This window comes from Nerophis lumbriciformis, linkage group LG32 (assembly GCF_033978685.3).
Source record: "Nerophis lumbriciformis linkage group LG32, RoL_Nlum_v2.1, whole genome shotgun sequence".
Classification (NCBI taxonomy): Eukaryota; Metazoa; Chordata; class Actinopteri; order Syngnathiformes; family Syngnathidae; genus Nerophis; species Nerophis lumbriciformis.
In genome coordinates, this window is record NC_084579.2 from 6,114,863 (window position 1) to 6,134,323 (window position 19,461).

Sequence of the window (19,461 nt, forward strand, 5' to 3'; positions counted from 1 at the left end):
AACCAATCCTTATGTACCAAGCCCTTCAACTCTACTTGTAACAACGACTTCTGAACCAACTGATATGATGGCCTTAACAACCAGTCCTGATGTACAAAACCCTAGAACTCGTGTGACACCTTTAGAAATGACAAAAACACCAAAAAACAAATCTCAATGGTCAATACCTCCTGTAATAGCACCAGAAACAACCAGTTCAGATGTACCAAGCACCAATTCTTATAATTGGCCAACACCTCCTGGATCAACAACTACCACACCAAAAACCAGTCTGGATAAACAAAGCACAGAATCTTCGAATTGGAAAACCCCATTTAAATTAACGACAATAGAAACAACCAGCTCTCATGTATTAAACCCTACAACTCCACATGTTACAATCACTTCTACACCAAGTATCACCTTGCAGGGAATAACCAATCCTAACTTCCAAAACCCTACCACTCTTGTGACACCCTCAAAAAAAACCACTACCTTACCAGAAACTGCTATTCCTGATGTACCAAGCATCGAATCTTCTAATTGGCCAACCGCTTATTCACCAGAAACAACCAGTACTGATGTGCGAAGCCCTACTACTCTTGTGACACCTTCAGAAACTACAATATCAGGAACAACTCTTTATGTACAAACCACCAAATCTTCTAATTGGCCAACACCTCCTGAATCAACAACTACACTACCAGAAACAACCATTACTAATGCATCAAGCACCGAATCTTCTGATTGGCTGACACCTCTTAAAATAACTACAACACCAAATACAACCAACACTAATGTACGAAGCCTTACAACTCTTGTGACACCCTCAGAAACACCTATTGTGCCAGCAACAATTCTTGACGAACCAAGCACCAAATCTTCTTATTGGCAAATACCTACTGAAACAACAATTACAACACCAGAAACAACCAGCCCAGATGTACAAAGCACCACAACTTCCTTTGTGACAAGCCTTTCTGAACCAATTGTTACCTTGCCAGAAACAACCAATTCTTATGTACAAAGCTTTACAACACTTGTCACAACCTCTGTTAAATTAACAACTGCAACACCTGGCACAGCTATACGCAGAACACCTAACTTTGGCAGCAGGCCCGGACACAACTGGCCTGTCAAAGGGGGTAGGCCCGTACACAGCAGCAGGCCGGACAGTGATGGTAGGCCCGAACACAGGTGGCCCGTCAACGGGGGCAGACCTGTACACAGCAGCAGGCCGGATAGTGATGGTAGTATGCCCCAACACAGCTGGCCTGTCGATGGGGGCAGGCCTGTACACAGCAGCAGGCCGGACAGCGATGGTAGCCCCGAACACAGTTGGCCCGTTGATGGGGGAAGGCCTGTACACAGCAGCAGGCCAGAAAGTGGCGGAAGGCCCGGACACAGCTGGCCTGTCGTCGGAGGAAGACCCGTACACAGCAGCAGGCCGGACAGTGGTGGAAGTCCCGGACACAGCTTGCCTGTTGACGGTGGAAGGCCTGTACATAGCAGTAGGCCAGACAGCGGCAGGCCCGGACACAGCTGGCCTGTCGACGGTGGAAGGCCCGTGCATAGCAGTCTTGATGAACCGAGCCCTACAACTCTTGTGACACCCTCAAAAAAAAAAACCTTGCCAGAAACAACCAGTTCTGTTGTACCAAGCACGAAATCTTCTAATTGGCCAACGCCTCCTGAATCAACAACCACAACCAGTGCTGATTTACCAAGCACCAAATCTTCTCAATGGCCAACATCCCCTGAATTAACTACATCAAAAACAACCAGTCCTGCTGTACCAAGCCCCACAACGCCACTTGTGACAACCACTTCTCAACCAACTAATATGATGGCAGTAATAACCAGTCCTGGTGTACGAAGCTCAACAACTCCTCTGGCACCTTCAGAAACTGCAACACCAGAAAACACCAGTTCTGATGTACCAATCACTAAATCATCTGAATGGTCAATACCTCCTGTAATAACTACAACACCAGAAAGGACCAGTCCTGATGCACCAAGGACCAAATCTTCTCATTGGTCAACATCTCCTGAAATAACAACTACAGTACCAGAAACAACCAGTGCTTATGTACCAAGCCCTACAACTCCACTTGTAACAACCACTTCTGAACCAACTGATATGGTGGCCTTAACCAGTCTTGATGTACAAAACCCTAGTACTGTTGTGACACCTTCAGAAACTACAACACAACCAGAAACAACCAATGTTGATGTTGCAAGCACCAAATCTTCTCATTGGTCAACACTTCCTGAAATAACTACAACCGAAACGACAAGTACTGATGAGGCAAGCCCTACACCGCTTGTGACACTTTCAGAAACGACCGAAACCACCAGTTCTGACATGCCAACTACCAAATCTTCTGAGTGGACGGTGCCTCTTGAATCAACAGCTGCAACACTAAAAACAACCACTAATGATGTACCAAGCACCAAATCTTCAATTTGGCCAACACCTACTGAATCAACAACTATAACACAAGAAACAACTAGTCCTGATGTACCAAGCACCAAATCTTTTCAATGGACAAAACATCCTAAATTAACTACAACCCTAGAAACAACCAGTACTGATGTACGAAGCCCTACAAATCGTGTGACACTCTCAGAGACTACTACCTTACCAGTAATAGTCAGTCCTGATGTTCCAATCACCATATCTTATCAATGGCCAACATCCCCTGAATTAATAAAAACATCAGAAACAACCAGTTCTGATGTACCAAGCCCCACACCGCCAATTGTGACAACCACTTTTCAACCAACTAATACGATGCCAGTAATAACCAGTCGTGAGGTACGAAGCTCAACAACTCCTTTGGCACCTTCAAAAACCACAACACCAGAAAGGACCATTCCTGATGCACCAAGCACCAAATCTTCTCATTGGTCAACACCTCTTGAATTAACAACTACAATACAAGAAACAACCAGTCCTGATGTACCAAGCCCTACAACTCCACTTGTAACAACCACATTTGAACCAACTGATATGATGGTCTTAACAACCAGTCATGTACAAAGCCCTACAACTCTTGTGACACCTTCAAAAACTACAACACAACCAGAAACAACCAGTCCTGATGGGCCAAGCACCAATTCTTCTCAATGGCCAACATCCCCTGAATTAACTACAACATCAAAAACAACCATTCCTTATGTACCGAGCCTCACAACACCACTTGTGACAACTACTTCTGAACCAACTAATGTGATGGCAGTATTAACCAGTCCTGATGTACGAAGCTCTACAACTCCAGTTTTGACAGCCACTTCTGAACCAGCTATCACCTTGCGATTAATAACCAGTCTTAATGTACCTAGCCCTACAACTCTTGTGACACCCTCAAAAAAAACTACCTTGCCAGAAACCAGTTCTGTTGTACCAAGCACAAAATCTTCTAATTGGCCAACGCCTCCTGAATCAACAACTACAACCAGTTCTGATATACCAAGCACCACAATGCCACTTGTGACAACCACTTCTCAACCAACTAATATGATGGCAATAATAACCCGTCCTGGTGTACGAAGCTCAACAACTCCTCTGGCACCTTCAGAAATGACAACACCAGAAAACACCAGTTCTAATGTACCAATCATTAAATCTTCTCAATGGTCAATACCTCCTGTAATAGCACCAGAAACAACCAGTCCAGATGTACCAAGCACCAATTCTTATAATTGGCCAACACCTCCTGAATCAACAACTACAACACCAAAAACCAGTCTGGATAAACAAAGCACAGAATCTTCGAATTGGAAAACCCCATTTAAATTAACGACAATAGAAACAACCAGCTCTCATGTATTAAACCCTACAACTCCACATGTTACAATCACTTCTACACCAAGTATCACCTTGCAGGGAATAACCAATCCTAACTTCCAAAACCCTACCACTCTTGTGACACCCTCAAAAAAAAACACTACCTTACCAGAAACTGCTAGTCCTGATGTACCAAGCATCGAATCTTCTAATTGGCCAACCGCTTATTCACCAGAAACAACCAGTACTGATGTGCGAAGCCCTACTACTCTTGTGACACCTTCAGAAACTACAATATCAGGAACAACTCTTTATGTACTAACCACCAAATCTTCTAATTGGCCAACACCTCCTGAATCAACAACTACACTACCAGAAACAACCATTACTAATGCATCAAGCACCGAATCTTCTGATTGGCTGACACCTCTTAAAATAACTACAACACCAGATACAACCAACACTAATGTACAAAGCCTTACAGCTCTTGTGACACCCTCAGAAACACCTATTGTGTCTGCAACAATTCTTGACGTACCAAGCACCAAATCTTCTTATTGGCAAACACCTACTGAAACAACAATTACAACACCAGAAACAACCAGCCCAGATATACAAAGCACCACAACTTCCTTTGTGACAAGCCTTTCTGAACCAATTGTTACCTTGCCAGAAACAACCAATTCTTATGTACAAAGCTTTACAACACTTGTCACAACCTCTGTTAAATTAACAACTGCAACACCTGGCACAGCTATACGCAGAAGACCTAACTTTGGCAGCGGGCCCGGACACAACTGGCCTGTCAAAGGGGGTAGGCCCGTACACAGCAGCAGGCCGGACAGTGATGGTAGGCCCGAACACAGGTGGCCCGTCAACGGGGGCAGACCTGTACACAGCAGCAGGCCGGATAGTGATGGTAGTAAGCCCCAACACAGTTGGCCCGTTGAAGGGGGCAGGCCTGTACACAGCAGCAGGCCGGACAGCGGTGGCAGGCCCGGACACAGCTGGCCTGTCGATGGGGGCAGGCCTGTACACAGCAGCAGGCCGGACAGCGGCGGCAGGCCCGGACACAGCTGGCCTGTCGACGGTGGAAGGCCCGTGCATAGCAGTCTTGATGAACCGAGCAACAGGACTCCCCTCGAGGCATCCCCTTTTCAACAAAGTACCACCCCACGACCGACTATTGTCGTACCAAGCTCCCCAACTATACTTTTGACGCCTTCTAAATCAACAATTTCAGTAAAAACCAGTCCTGATCTACCAAGCATTAAAACTCCTCTTGTGACAACCCCTTCTGAACAACCTATTTCCTTGGCAGAAACAACCAGTTTTGATATACGAAGCCTTGCAACTCTTGTCACTAACCCTTCTGAATCAAAAGCCACCACACATGGCACAGCTGTACACAGAAGGCCTAACATTGGCGGCAGGCCCGGACACAGCTGGCCTGTTGACGGTGGAAGGCCTGTACATAGCAGCAGGCCAGAAAGTGGCGGCAGGCCCGGACACAGCTGGCCTGTCGTCGGAGGAAGACCCGTACACAGCAGCAGGCCGGACAGTGGCGGAAGGCCCGGACACAGCTGGCCTGTTGACGGTGGAAGGCCTGTACATAGCAGTAGGCCAGACAGCGGCAGGCCCGGACACAGCTGGCCTGTCGACGGTGGAAGGCCCGTGCATAGCAGTCTTGATGAACCGAGCAACAGGACTCCCCTCGAGGCATCCCCTTTACAACAAAGTACCACCCCACGACCGACTATTGTCGTACCAAGCTCCCCAACTATACTTTTGACGCCTTCTAAATCAACAATTTCAGTAAGAACCAGTCCTGATCTACCAAGCATTAAAACTCCTCTTGTGACAACCCCTTCTGAACAACCTATTTCCTTGGCAGAAACAACCAGTTTTGATATACGAAGCCTTGCAACTCTTGTCACTAACCCTTCTGAATCAAAAGCCACCACACATGGCACAGCTGTACACGGAAGGCCTAACATTGGCGGCAGGCCCGGACACAGCTGGACCATCGACGGGGACAGTCCTGTACATACCATCAGGCCGGACAGTAGTAGTAGGCCTGGACACAGCTGGCCTGTTGACGGTAGAAGGCCTGTACATAGCAGCAGGCCAGAAAGCGGCGGCAGGCCCGGACACAGCTGGCCTGTTGACGGTGGAAGGCCCGTGCATAGCAGTCTTGATGAACCAAGCAACAGGACTCCCCTCGAGGCATCCTCTTTTCAACAAAGTACCACCCCACTACCGACTATTGTCGTACCAAGCTCCCCAACTATTCTTTTGACGCCTTCTAAATCAACAATTTCAGTAAGATCCAGTCCTGATCTACCAAGCATTAAAACTCCAAGCATTAAAACTCCTCTTGTGACAACCCCTTCTGAACAACCTATTTCCTTGGCAGAAACAACCGGTTTTGATGTACGAAGCCTTGCAACTCTTGTCACTAACCCTTCTGAATCAAAAGCCACCACACATGGCACAGCTGTACACAGAAGGCCTAACATTGGCGGCAGGCCCGGACACAGCTGGACCATCGACAGGGACAGTCCTGTACATACCATCAGGCCGGACAGTAATAGTAGGCCTGGACACAGCTGGCCCGTCGACGGGGACAGGCCCGTACACAGCAGCAGGCCGGACAGTGGCGGAAGGCCCGGACACAGCTGGCCTGTCGATGGGGGCAGGCCTGTACACAGCAGCAGGCCGGACAGTGGCGGCAGGCCCGGACACAGCTGGCCTGTTGACGGTGGAAGGCCTGTACATAGCAGCAGGCCAGACAGCGGCGGCAGGCCCGGACACAGCTGGCCTGTCGACGGTGGGAGGCCCGTGCATAGCAGTCTTGATGAACCAAGCAACAGGACTCCCCTCGAGGCATCCCCTTCTCAACAAAGTACCACCCCACTACCGACTATTGTGGTACCAAGCTCCCCAACTATTCTTTTGACGCCTTCTAAATCAACAATTTCAGTAAGAACCAGTCCTGATCTACCAAGCATTAAAACTCCTCTTGTGACAACCCCTTCTGAACAACCTATTTCCTTGGCAGAAACAACCGGTTTTGATGTACGAAGCCTTGCAATTCTTGTCACTAACCCTTCTGAATCAAAAGCCACCACACATGACACAGCTGTACACAGAAGGCCTAACATTGGCGGCAGGCCCGGACACAGCTGGACCATCGACGGGGACAGTCCTGTACATACCATCAGGCCGGACAGTAATAGTAGGCCTGGACACAGCTGGCCCGTCGACGGGGACAGGCCCGTACACAGCAGCAGGCCGGACAGTGGCGGAAGGCCCGGACACAGCTGGCCTGTCGATGGGGGCAGGCCTGTACACAGCGGCAGGCCCGGACACAGCTGGCCTGTTGACGGTGGAAGGCCTGTACATAGCAGCAGGCCAGATAGCGGCGGCAGGCCCGGACACAGCTGGCCTGTCGACGGTGGAAGGCCCGTGCATAGCAGTCTTGATGAACCAAGCAACAGGACTCCCCTCGAGGCAACCCCTTTTCAACAAAGTACCACCCCACTACCGACTATTGTCGTACCAAGCTCCCCAACTATTCTTTTGACGCCTTCTAAATCAACAATTTCAGTAAGAACCAGTCCTGATCTACCAAGCATTAAAACTCCTCTTGTGACAACCCCTTCTGAACAACCTATTTCCTTGGCAGAAACAACCGGTTTTGATGTACGAAGCCTTGCAACTCTTGTCACTAACCCTTCTGAATCAAAAGCCACCACACATGGCACAGCTGTACACAGAAGGCCTAACATTGGTGGCAGGCCCGGACACAGCTGGACCATCGACGGGGACAGTCCTGTATATACCATCAGGCCGGACAGTAATAGTAGGCCTGGACACAGCTGGCCCGTCGACGGGGACAGGCCCGTACACAGCAGCAGGCCGGACAGTGGCAGAAGGCCCGTACACAGCTGGCCTGTCGATGGGGGCAGGCCTGTACACAGCAGCAGGCCGGACAGTGGCGGCAGGCCCGGACACAGCTGGCCTGATGACGGTGGAAGGCCTGTACATAGCAGCAGGCCAGACAGCGGCGGCAGGCCCGGACACAGCTGGCCTGTCGACGGTGGAAGGCCCGTGCATAGCAGTCTTGATGAACCAAGCAACAGGACTCCCCTCGAGGCATCCCCTTTTCAACAAAGTACCACCCCACGACCGACTATTGTCGTACCAAGCTCCCCAACTATACTTTTGACGCCTTCTAAATCAACAATTTCAGTAAGAACCAGTCCTGATCTACCAAGCATTAAAACTCCTCTTGTGACAACCCCTTCTGAACAACCTATTTCCTTGGCAGAAACAACCAGTTTTGATATACGAAGCCTTGCAACTCTTGTCACTAACCCTTCTGAATCAAAAGCCACCACACATGGCACAGCTGTACACAGAAGGCCTAACATTGGCGGCAGGCCCGGACACAGCTGGCCTGTTGACGGTGGAAGGCCTGTACATAGCAGCAGGCCAGACAGTGGCGGCAGGCCCGGACACAGCTGGCCTGTCGACGGTGGAAGGCCCGTACACAGCAGCAGGCCGGACAGCGATAGTAGCCCCGAACACAGTTGGCCCGTTGATGGGGGAAGGCCTGTACACAGCAGCAGGCCTGTAAGTGGCGGGAGGCCCATACACAGCTGGCCCGTCAAAGTAGGCAGGCCTGTACACATCAGCAGGCCAGACAGCAGCGCCAGGCCCGTGCATAGCAGTCTTGATGAACCAAGCAACAGGACTCCCCTCGAGACATCCCCTTTTCAACAAAGTACCACCCCACTACCGACTATTGTCGTACCAAGCTCCCCAACTATTCTTTTGACTCCTTCTAAATCAACAATTTCATTAAGAAACAGTCCTGATCTACCAAGCATGGAAACTCCTCTTGTGACAACCCCTTCTGAACAACCTATTACCTTGGCAGAAACAACCAGTTTTGATGTACGAAGCCTTGCAACTCTTGTCACTAACCCTTCTGAATCAAAAGCCACCACACATGACACAGCTGTACACGGAAGGCCTAACATTGGCGGCAGGCCCGGACACAGCTGGACCATCGACGGGGACAGTCCTGTACATACCAGGCCGGACAGTAATAGTAGGCCTGGACACAGCTGGCCCGTCGACGGGGACAGGCCCGTACACAGCAGCAGGCCGGACAGTGGCGGAAGGCCCGGACACAGCTGGCCTGTTGACGGTGGAAGGCCTGTACATAGCAGCAGGCCAGAAAGCGGCGGCAGCTGGCCTGTCGACGGAGGAAGACCCGTACACAGCAGCAGGCCGGACAGTGGCGGAAGGCCCGGACACAGCTGGCCTGTTGACGGTGAAAGGCCTGTACATAGCAGTAGGCCAGACAGCGGCGGCAGGCCCGGACACAGCTGGCCTGTCGATGGTGGAAGGCCCGTGCATAGCAGTCTTGATGAACCAAGCAACAGGACTCCCCTCCAGGCATCCCCTTTTCAACAAAGTACTACCCCACTACCGACTATTGTCGTACCAAGCTCCCCAACTATTCTTTTGACACCTTCTAAATCAACAATTTCAGTAAGAACCAGTCCTGATCTACCAAGCATTAAAACTCCTCTTGTGACAACCCCTTCTGAACAAACTAGCGGCGGCAGGCCCGGACACAGCTGGCCCGTCGATGGGGGAAGGCCTGTACACATCAGCAGGCCAGACAGTGGCGGAAGGCTAGGACACAGCTGGCCTGTCGACGGGGGCAGACCAGTACACAGCAGCAGGCCAGACACCGGCGGCAGGCCCGGACACAGCTGGCCTGTCGACCGAGAAAGTCCCATACACAGCAGCAGGCTGGACAGCGACGCTGGGCCCGGACACAGCTGGCCTGTTGACGGGGGAAGGCCCGTGCACAGCAGCAGGCCGGACAGTGATGGTAGGCCCGAACACAGCTCGCCTGTCGACGGGGGCAGGCCCGTACACAGCAGCAGGCTGGACAGCAGCGGCAGGCCCGGACATAACTGGCCCGTCAAAGTGGGCAAGCCTGTACACAGCAGCAGGCCAGACAGCGGCGGCAGGCCCGTCGACAGGGGCAGGCATAGCAGTCTTGATGGACCAAGCAACAAGACTCCCCTCGAGACATCCCTTTTTGAACCAAGTACCACCCCACTACCAAGTAGTGTTGTACCAAGCTCCCCAACTATTCTTTTGACACCTTCTAAATCAACATTTTCACTAAAAACCAGTCCTGATCTACCAAGCATTACAACTCTTCTTGAGACAACCCATTCTGAACAAACTATTACCTTGGCAGAAACAACCAGTTCTGATGTACGAAGCCTTGCAACTCTTGTCATTAACCCTTCTGAACCAAAAGCCACCACACTTGGCACAGCCGTACACAGAAGGCCAAACATTGGCGGAAGGCCCAAACACAGCTGGCCCAGCGCCGGGGGCGGAAGGCCCGGACACATCCGGCCCATCGACGGGGCCGGAAGGCCCGGACACGGTTGGCCCATCTACGGGGGAGGCAGGCCCGGACACAGTTGGCCCATCGACGGGGGCGCAAGGCCAGGACACAGTTGGCCCATCGACGGGGGCGGAAGGCCCGGACACAGCCGGCGTGTCGACGGGGGCGGCAGACCTGGTCACAGCAGGCCCGGACATAGCTGGCCCGTCGACGGGGGCAGGCCCGCAAAAAGCAGGCCTGGACATAACATGCCCAGCGGTGTATTCAGGCCTGACCACGGCAGCAGGCCCGCACACAGTTGGACCGACAACAGCGGCAGGCCTGGAATTAGCATGACTCCTCTCGAGACATCCCCTTTTGAACCAAGTACCAGCCCATTGACTATTATTGAACCAAGCACCACAACTCATCTTTTGACACTTTCTCAATCAACAACAATGCCAGTGATATCCAGTCCTGATCTACCAAGCATTACAACTTCTCTTGTGACAACCCCTTCTGAACCGACTATTACATTGCCAGAAACAACCAATTCTGATATACAAAGCTTTATAACTCTTGTCACAACCCCTTTTGAGTCATTAGCTACCACAACTGGCACAGCCATACAGAGCTGGCCTGTTGGCGGCAAGCCCGGACACAGCTGGCCTGTCGACAAGGGAAGGCCTGTACATAGCAGTCACAGCGGTAGCAGCAGGCCTGACAGTGCCAAAAGGCCTGCAAGCAGTTGGCCCTTCAACGCGGGCAGGCTTGACAGTGGGGACAGGTACAGTTGGTCAGTCGATGATGGCAGGCCCAAACACAGCAGGCTTGACATTGGAAATAGGCCTGAAAGTGGCGACGGGTCCGACGTAGGAGACAGGCCTGCACACAAGGTGCTCGATGTAGGAGGTAGGCCCGGACACAAAGGGCCTGACGGCAGCATCAAGCCCGAACACATCTGGTCCATCAACAGCAGAAAGCCCGGACACCGTAAGCCCGATGTTGATGGCAGGCCTGGACACAGTTGGCCCGTCGAGGGTGGCAGACCTGGACACCGCGTTAATGATGAACCAAGCAACATAACTCCTCTCGATACATCCTTTTCTGACCAAAGTACCACCCCACTAACGACTATTGTTGTACCAAGCTTCCCAAATAATCTTTTGACACCTTCAAAATCAACATTTTCAGTGAAAGCCAGTCCTGATCTACTAAGCAATACAATTCTTTTTGTGAAAACATCTTCTGAACCAAATACTGCCTTGCCATTAACAACCCGTTCTAATGTACCGAGCAAAAAAACTTCTCATTTGAAAATACCTCCTGAATTAACAACTACAGCGTCAGAAACAGCCAGTCGTTATGTATCAAGCACCACAACTTCACTTGTGACAACGCCTTTTGAACCAACTTTCACTTTGTCAGAAACAACTAGTCCTGATCTACAAAGTCCTACATATCTTGTAACACTGTCAGAAATAACTACAACGTCAATATCAACCAGTCCTGATGTATATAGCACTACACCTGGCACAGCCAGTTTTGATCTTCCAAGCATTAGAACTCCTCTGGTAACATCTTCAGAACAAATGATTACTACTGCTAACTGTGGTGGCAAACCTGGACAAAGCAGGCCCGGACACAGCAGGCTTGACAGTGGCCGGAGGCCCGGACACAGCAGGCCTGGACACGGCAGGCCCGGCCAAAGGAGGCCCGACGGCGGCAGGCCCGGCCAAAGGAGGCCCGACGGCGGCAGGCCCGGCCAAAGGAGGCCCGACGGCGGCAGGCCCGGCCAAAGGAGGCCCGACGGCGGCAGGCCCGGCCAAAGGAGGCCCGACGGCGGCAGGCCCGGCCAAAGGAGGCCCGACGGCGGCAGGCCCGGCCAAAGGAGGCCGGACGACGGCGGCGGCAGGCCCGGACAAAGGAGGCCGGACGACGACGGCGGCGGCAGGCCCGGACAAAAGAGGCCCGACGACGGCGGCGGCAGGCCCGGACAAAAGAGGCCCGACGACGGCGGCGGCAGGCCCGGACAAAGGAGGCCCGACGACGGCGGCGGACAAAAGAGGCCCGACGACGGCGGCGGACAAAAGAGGCCCGACGACGGCGGCGGACAAAAGAGGCCCGACGACGGCGGCGGACAAAAGAGGCCCGACGACGGCGGCAGGCCCGGACAAAAGAGGCCCGACGGCGGCAGGCCCGGACAAAGGAGGCCCGACGGCAGGCCCGGACAAAGGAGGCCTGACGGCGGCAGGCCCGGACAAAAGAGGCCCGACGACGATGGCGGCAGGCCCGTAAACATGAAGCCTGACGGCAGGCCAGGACACAGCTGGTCCAACAATGGCGGAAGGCCTGGACACCGCAGGCCCATCAATGGTGGTAGGCCCATATACAGCCACAACAATATCAAGCCTGGCCACGGTCAAAGCGGAAGGCCTGGACACAATAGGCCAGATCAAGAGGGAAATCCCTGTGACACCGACGAGCCTGGACATGGTCAAAATTCAGAGGATGGCCATGGCCACAACAATAACTATAGCAAGCCGGGACGCAGTTGGCCAGACTATGCCGGCAGGCCGGGACATAGCAGGCCAGACAATGGCAGCAGGCCGGACGACGGCAGGGGGCCAGGACACAGCAGGCCGGACGACGACGACGGCGGCGAGCCGGGACACGGCAGGCCGGACGACGGCGGCGAGCCGGGACACGGCAGGCCGGACGACGGCGGCGAGCCGGGACACGGCAGGCCGGACGACGGCGGCGAGCCGGGACACGGCAGGCCGGACGACGGCGGCGAGCCGGGACACGGCAGGCCGGACGACGGCGGCGAGCCGGGACACGGCAGGCCGGACGACGGCGGCGAGCCGGGACACGGCAGGCCAGACGACGGCGGCGAGCCGGGACACGGCAGGCCAGACGATGGCGGTGGGCCAGAACAAATGCCTGACACTCAGGATATGACCAAACAATGAGGCAGGACCAGTTGGAAACTTTTTCTTTGAATTGTGTGTTCCACTGTTTTTTTTAGAATAAATTTAATGTGAATTTACATATTTTTGTTGACTCATCTTTAGACTTTTTTGTCATATCTAACTTTAAAACCCTTCCTCAAGGTCTACATAACATGTAATGTGGTTCTTTGGTCAACATTTTGCAAAGGTTGTTTTACAGACTGTTTTCAAGCTACTTTCTAACAGTCTCTTTGGGATGTGCCACTTTGTGGGCGTTTTTATTCACTTAGCTTCTGTATCAACAACTACCACACCTGGCACAGCCGTACACAGCTGGTTGTTCTCCTCGCCATCTTTGTTGTAATTTTTAACGCTTCCATAGCGAGTCTGACCCATGAGGTTCGAACTATACGCTACTTTGTATTAAACATGGCAACATCGGAGGATGCATGTGCATGTACAAGCCAGTCTGCCCCACAACTTAGACTTAGACAAACTTTATTGATCCACACGGGAAATTGTTCCACACAGAAGCTCAGTTACAAATAATGGAAAGGGTAAGGATGGAAAGGATAATGCAGGTATAAAGTAGACTAAAAATGTACCGAAGTAGCAATATAAAATATACTTTGGGTGAATTTGTGTGCTGACGTCACCAATGGCGGTAATGGAACTATAACGGAAGGCAAGATTATTTCATCAATATCTCTGCCATGCTTCTATGGTTTGTTTTCAACTTTGGGGACATATTGCAGAAATACACAAAAAAACTGTACCAATGTTGCGTTTACATAATAGGGCCCCTTTAAATGTATTTACACGTTATGGTTATGGTATAACTATTTTTGGGACTATAAGGCACTCTCAAAATCCTTTAATTTTCTCAAAAAACGACTTATAGTTATAAATGTCGATGTGCCTAATGCAGTGGTTCTCAAACTTTTTTGTCATCCCCCACTTTGGACAAGGGGGAGTTTTCAAGCCCCACCTGCCCCCATCGCCCCAACAGAGCGCTAATGCCAAGCTTTAACATTTTCAAATTTATTGAACATCAAGTTGTATACATTCAAACTCAATAACATAAAATAACATCAAGTTCAATAATAAATAAAATAACTGTGCAGTTGTGGTATAACTTGCATCAAGTTCAATAATAAATAAAATAAAAGTGTTATAACTTGCATCAAGTTCAATAATAAATCAAAACAAGTGTTATAACTTGCATCAAGTTCAATAATAAATCAAATGCATCAAGTTCAATAATAAATCAAAAAAAGTGTTATAACTTGCATCAAGTTCAATGATAAATCAAACAAAAGTGTTATAACTTGCATCAAGTTCAATAATAAATCAAAAAAAGTGTTATAACTTGCATCAAGTTCAATAATAAATTTAAAAAAGTGTTAACTTGCATCAAGTTCAATAATAAATCAAATAACTTGCATCAAGTTCAATAATAAATAAAATAAAAGTGCCAATTTGCAATCTTTGCACAAAAAAAAAGGAGGAGCTATGTATTTGGCAAGACAGGGCAAGTGACAGCACTTTGCCCCAGGAGAGCCACCTTGCTTCACTGTGAAACAGCACGGCTGTATGATCAGCTCCCATTTCCTCACACAGTGCAGAGAACAGTCGCACTTTCAGTGGTCGTGTTTTGATCAAATTTACCGCGCTCACAACATCTGTTAAAACCTCATTGAGTTCGGGGCTGAGCTGTTTCCCGGTGAATGACACAGTGTGTGCCCGTCAAATTTTTGTTTCTCTGCAGGCGCTGGCTCTGGCTCAACGACCTTTGAGGTGCGAGTCACAAATGTATATATTTGTGTAATTGTGGTCCACACATTAGCCTGCTACCCATCCGCACGAAAGTTTGTTCCGCTTAGCCCCGCCCCCATTAGTTACTGTTGCTATGTCTGTCAAACTTTCGCTCCTACCGAGAAATTTAAACCCTACAGTAAAAATAAGTACCGGTAATTTCCATTTATTTATATAGCGGATTTCACAGACAGAATCACAAAGTGATTTACAGTGTGTATAGAAAATGAAAGCATGGTAAAAAAAAAATAATCTAAGAATATAATAATAAAAATAATTTTTTAAAGTGAAATTTCCTCCCGTTCCTTGCGCCCCACCTGTCATGTCTCTATTCCCCACCAGTGGGGCGCGCCCCACACTTTGAGAAACGCTGGCCTAATGTACAGATTAATTCTGTTTCTGCTTGCCTACCTCGAAGCAATTTTATTTGGCACATGGTGTAATGTTAAGTGTGACCAGTAGATGGCAAATAACTAAACGAGAGGCGCCATGTTTGCTACCAAGGACACGCAATCGAGTCGTTCCGACACTAGTCTTCCTGAAAATATAAACCAAAATAAGTCCAAATATAGTTGTAAATATACTCCAGCTCATAAACTTACAATAAAACTGATTTTTATTTCGTCAAAGTAGTGTTATAATTTTGGGGCAATTTTGCGTCCGTTTTTGATGCGATCCACCGCTATATTCAAGCAGTGTTTAGTGACCAGCGGCTGTCTAACACTCCCGCAGGCAAAATGTCAGCAGCGTGGCACAGAAAAAATGCTCACTAACAGATTTGTGAACAATGTTTAAGGCGAATAGGTCTTTTGTGTATCTGGTAAAAGTTTTAGATCTGTAAGTTCAACTTGTGAAAAATGGGAGCAAAAACAAAAGTGTTGCGTCTGTAAAGAGATAAATACATTTTACTGGATGAGGTGGTGAATGACATTTCTGGTCTGGACAGAAGGGTGACACGGCAGTGCGGCTGGATCAAAAAAGACGTCGGAGATGCTTTACTGAACAAAAAGTTGCTTTATTACCACCGAGCATCACTATACAAGACTGCAGTTCCTGGAGGAGGTCAGGTCAAAAAAAATGAGGCACTCCCAACTTGGAGAAGCCAAACCCTCAACTTTATATCCCTCCTTCCTGTCTCTGTGTGTGTGTCAAGGAGATGTTCTTGTGCAAGTGGTTAGAAAACTGCTTTAAGGCATAACTTAAATGTTGTTGAGCTAGACAGGTAGTCTCTTCTCAAGGATAGGGCTATCACCAAGTCAGAAGAGCACATCCTGATCATAAAAGATGTTCTTGTGCAAGTGGCTGGAAAACAACTGCTTTAAGGTATTACCGTATTTTCCGCACCATAAGCCGCCCTGGGTTAAAAGCCGCGCCTTCAATGAACGGCATATTTCAAAACTTTGTCCACCTATAAGCCGCCCCGTGTTATAAGCCGCATCTAACTGCGCTAAAGGAATGTCAAAAAAACAGTCGGATAGGTCAGTCAAACTTTAATAATATATTAAAAATCAGCGTGATGTGGGCGCACATGGAGTCGTATATCAACATGGACGGAGCTGCGTGAAAAAAGCCACCCGGCCTCTTCGCGTAAACTTACCTTAACCACTCGCTCATCTTTTCTTCATCCATCCATCCCTTCGAGTTAGCTTTTATGATGACGCCGGCTGGAAAGGTCTCTTTTGGCAAGGTCTTCCTTTTGAATATCACCATGGGTGGAAGTTTCTGGCCATTAGCATGGCAAGCTAGAACCACAGTGAAGGATGACTTCTCATTCCCTGTGGTGCGAATATTCACTGTACGTGCTCCCGTTGTATCCACAGTGCGGTTCACAGGAATATCAAAAGTCAGTGGAACCTCGTCCATGTTGATAATGTTCTCTGGCCGGATCTTTTTTTCAGCTATCTTGTTTTTACAATATGCACGGAAAGTAGCCAGCTTTTCTTGAAAGTCTTTAGGCAGTTGCTGTGAAATAGTAGTCCGTGTGCGGATGGAGAGATTGCGTCTTTTCATGAACCGGAAACCTGTCGCTTAGTAGGAGCCATTTTGTGGTCTTTACAGATGTAAACACACAAAGGAAATGAAACGTAATATCCGCGCGCTTCTTCTTCTTCTACCGGGGCGGGTGGTTGCTTACAGTAGAAGAAGAAGCACTTCCTCTTCTACGGAGAAAAAAGATGGCGGCTGTTTACCGTAGTTGCGAGACCGAAACTTTATGAAAATGAATCTTAATATTAATCCATATATAAAGCGCACCGGGTTATAAGCCGCACTGTCAGCTTTTGAGTAAATTTGTGGTTTTTAGGTGCGGCTAATAGTGCGGAAAATACGGTACTTAAATGTCAGCGTTGAGCTAGACAGGTAGTCTCTTCTCAAGGATAGGGCTAACACTTTTGCATTCCGAAGTCCCAATTAGGGCCTCTTTCCTATAAGAAGTGATCCAATCCACCTGCAAATATCAAACTAAGGAGCCTTTTCTTATGTGCTCAAACTGAAGAAACACTATTTAATTAAACTTGGTGGGTTGCTTTCTCCAAGATGAATATAAACATTCACCATATGCAAAACACAACCAACTCAGTAGCCAAGTGGTTAGAGTGTCCGCCCTGAGATCGGTAGGTTGTGAGTTCAAACCCCGGCCGAGTCATACCAAAGACTATAAAAATGGGACCCTGCTTGGCACTCAGCATCAAGGGTTGGAATTGGGAGTTAAATCACCAAAAAAATGATTCCCGGGCGCGGCACCGCTGCTGCCCACTGCTCCCCTCATCTCCCAGGGGGTGATCAAGGGTGATGGGTCAAATGCAGAGGACAAATTTCACCACACTTGGTGTGTGTGTGACAATCATTGGTACTTTAACTTTAACTTTAATAAGTAGTCTTACTTAATGGATAGCCCAGATTCACAAGCATACAAACCAAACAAATGCATCCAGATATAATGAAAACAAACAAAAAACACACAAAAAAAACAAGTGCAAAACTTCATGAAGTACAAACCGAACAAAAAAAGTAATATACATCTCAGGGGATGCAGGGGCGCCGCTAGGGATTTTGGGCCCCATGAAAAGAATCTTTACAGGGCCCCCCAACACAGTGTCATTATTTTTTTCTGTATTATAATTTCATCATCATTAGGGGCCTCTCTGGGCCCCCTCCATCATGGGCCCCTAGAATCCATCTCCTTTACCCCCCCCCCCCCCCCCCTTTTCAACGCCCCTGACGGGATGATACAAAACAAATCCAAAACCAGACAAAAAATAAGTAAAATAATAAATATAAAGCAAAATGTAGACACTTACGTCTGTCTATTATTGTTCTATCTTTATTTTTTTTGTTCAATTGGAATATATTGCTACAATCTTTTATCTCATTGTAAAGACAATTCCATAGTTGAAGCCCCACCACTGATATACACATTAGTTTGAAACTTGTCCTTGAATACTGATGTTTGAAATGACCTTTTCTTCTATGCTCTTCATTCTCAGAAGCAGGCCCGGCCCTAACCAATCTGGCGCCCTAGGCAAGATTTTAGGTGGCGCCCCCCCACATCGGCAGTGAAGTGTATATATTCACAAGAAACCGAATAGCTTTGTCTTTGACCTTTTTTTTTACTTAAAGAAAGCAAATTAACAATCAGAATAGTTAACAAGATAAAAAAAAATATGAATGAATAAATGAATGCAAAAATCAATCTTTATCAATCAATCAATCTTTATTTATATAGCCCTAAATCACAAGTGTCTCAAAGGGCTGCACAAGCCACAACGACATCCTCGGTACAAAGCCCACATACGGGCAAGGAAAACTCACCCCAGAATGAAAATAAAATAAAAAATGAATATATGAAATACAATATTTTTTACATACATATTGCTTAATTTACAATAATGATGTGCACTTTAACAACTAGGCTTACAACTATACCTAATAAAGAAAGGGGTGGAAAAGTGACTATTACCTGCAGGGCAAACATTAGCTAACCAGAAGGCAATAACAATGTAAACAAAAAACACCTGCTTAAAAGATCTAATACAAATGTCCCTGAGGAATGTAAGGTGGGAGTACTGTATTTACCTAACGTTACATTATTATTTTCCATAACAATTTAGCCCCCTCCACAATATTAACCCGACGTTAAAACAGAACTAGCTATTTATTGATTAGCAATTGCCGAATCATGTAACATTAGCTTAATGCTAAAAAGCCAGGTTACTATCACATTCTGTAACAGACAAATCATTTCATGTAGGCTAACGTTACCTACCTGCTACCTCTTGTCTTTTTCTCGTTTCTCCTCCTCTTCTTTTCTCTTTTTTCTTCCCTGGGCACCTGACAGTTTTGGCCGTTTTGACATCTTGTGTTGATTTTTTGATGTGGTGACGTCCAAAAAGAGTCATAATACGGGAAGGGAGGGGGCGCACCGTGCGGGGGGGCGTAATGTTGTAACAAATAATATTTCCATTATATAGGCTTTACTTTGCATTTTAATTAACGTGGGA

General features: G+C 48.6%; 1 protein-coding gene across 1 annotated transcript in view; it reads left to right on the top strand.

Annotated features, from left to right (window-relative positions):
* The window catches only part of LOC133574516 (uncharacterized), a 29,397-nt gene extending 16,229 nt beyond the window's left edge, over positions 1–13,168 (top strand). Inside the window, exons 3-4 of the mRNA XM_072912035.1 lie at positions 168–8,943; positions 9,070–13,168. Coding sequence (XP_072768136.1) covers positions 168–8,943; positions 9,070–13,168 — 12,875 coding nt within the window. The remainder of the gene's footprint in view (positions 1–167; positions 8,944–9,069) is intronic.
* The last annotated feature ends 6,293 nt before the right edge of the window (positions 13,169–19,461 follow it).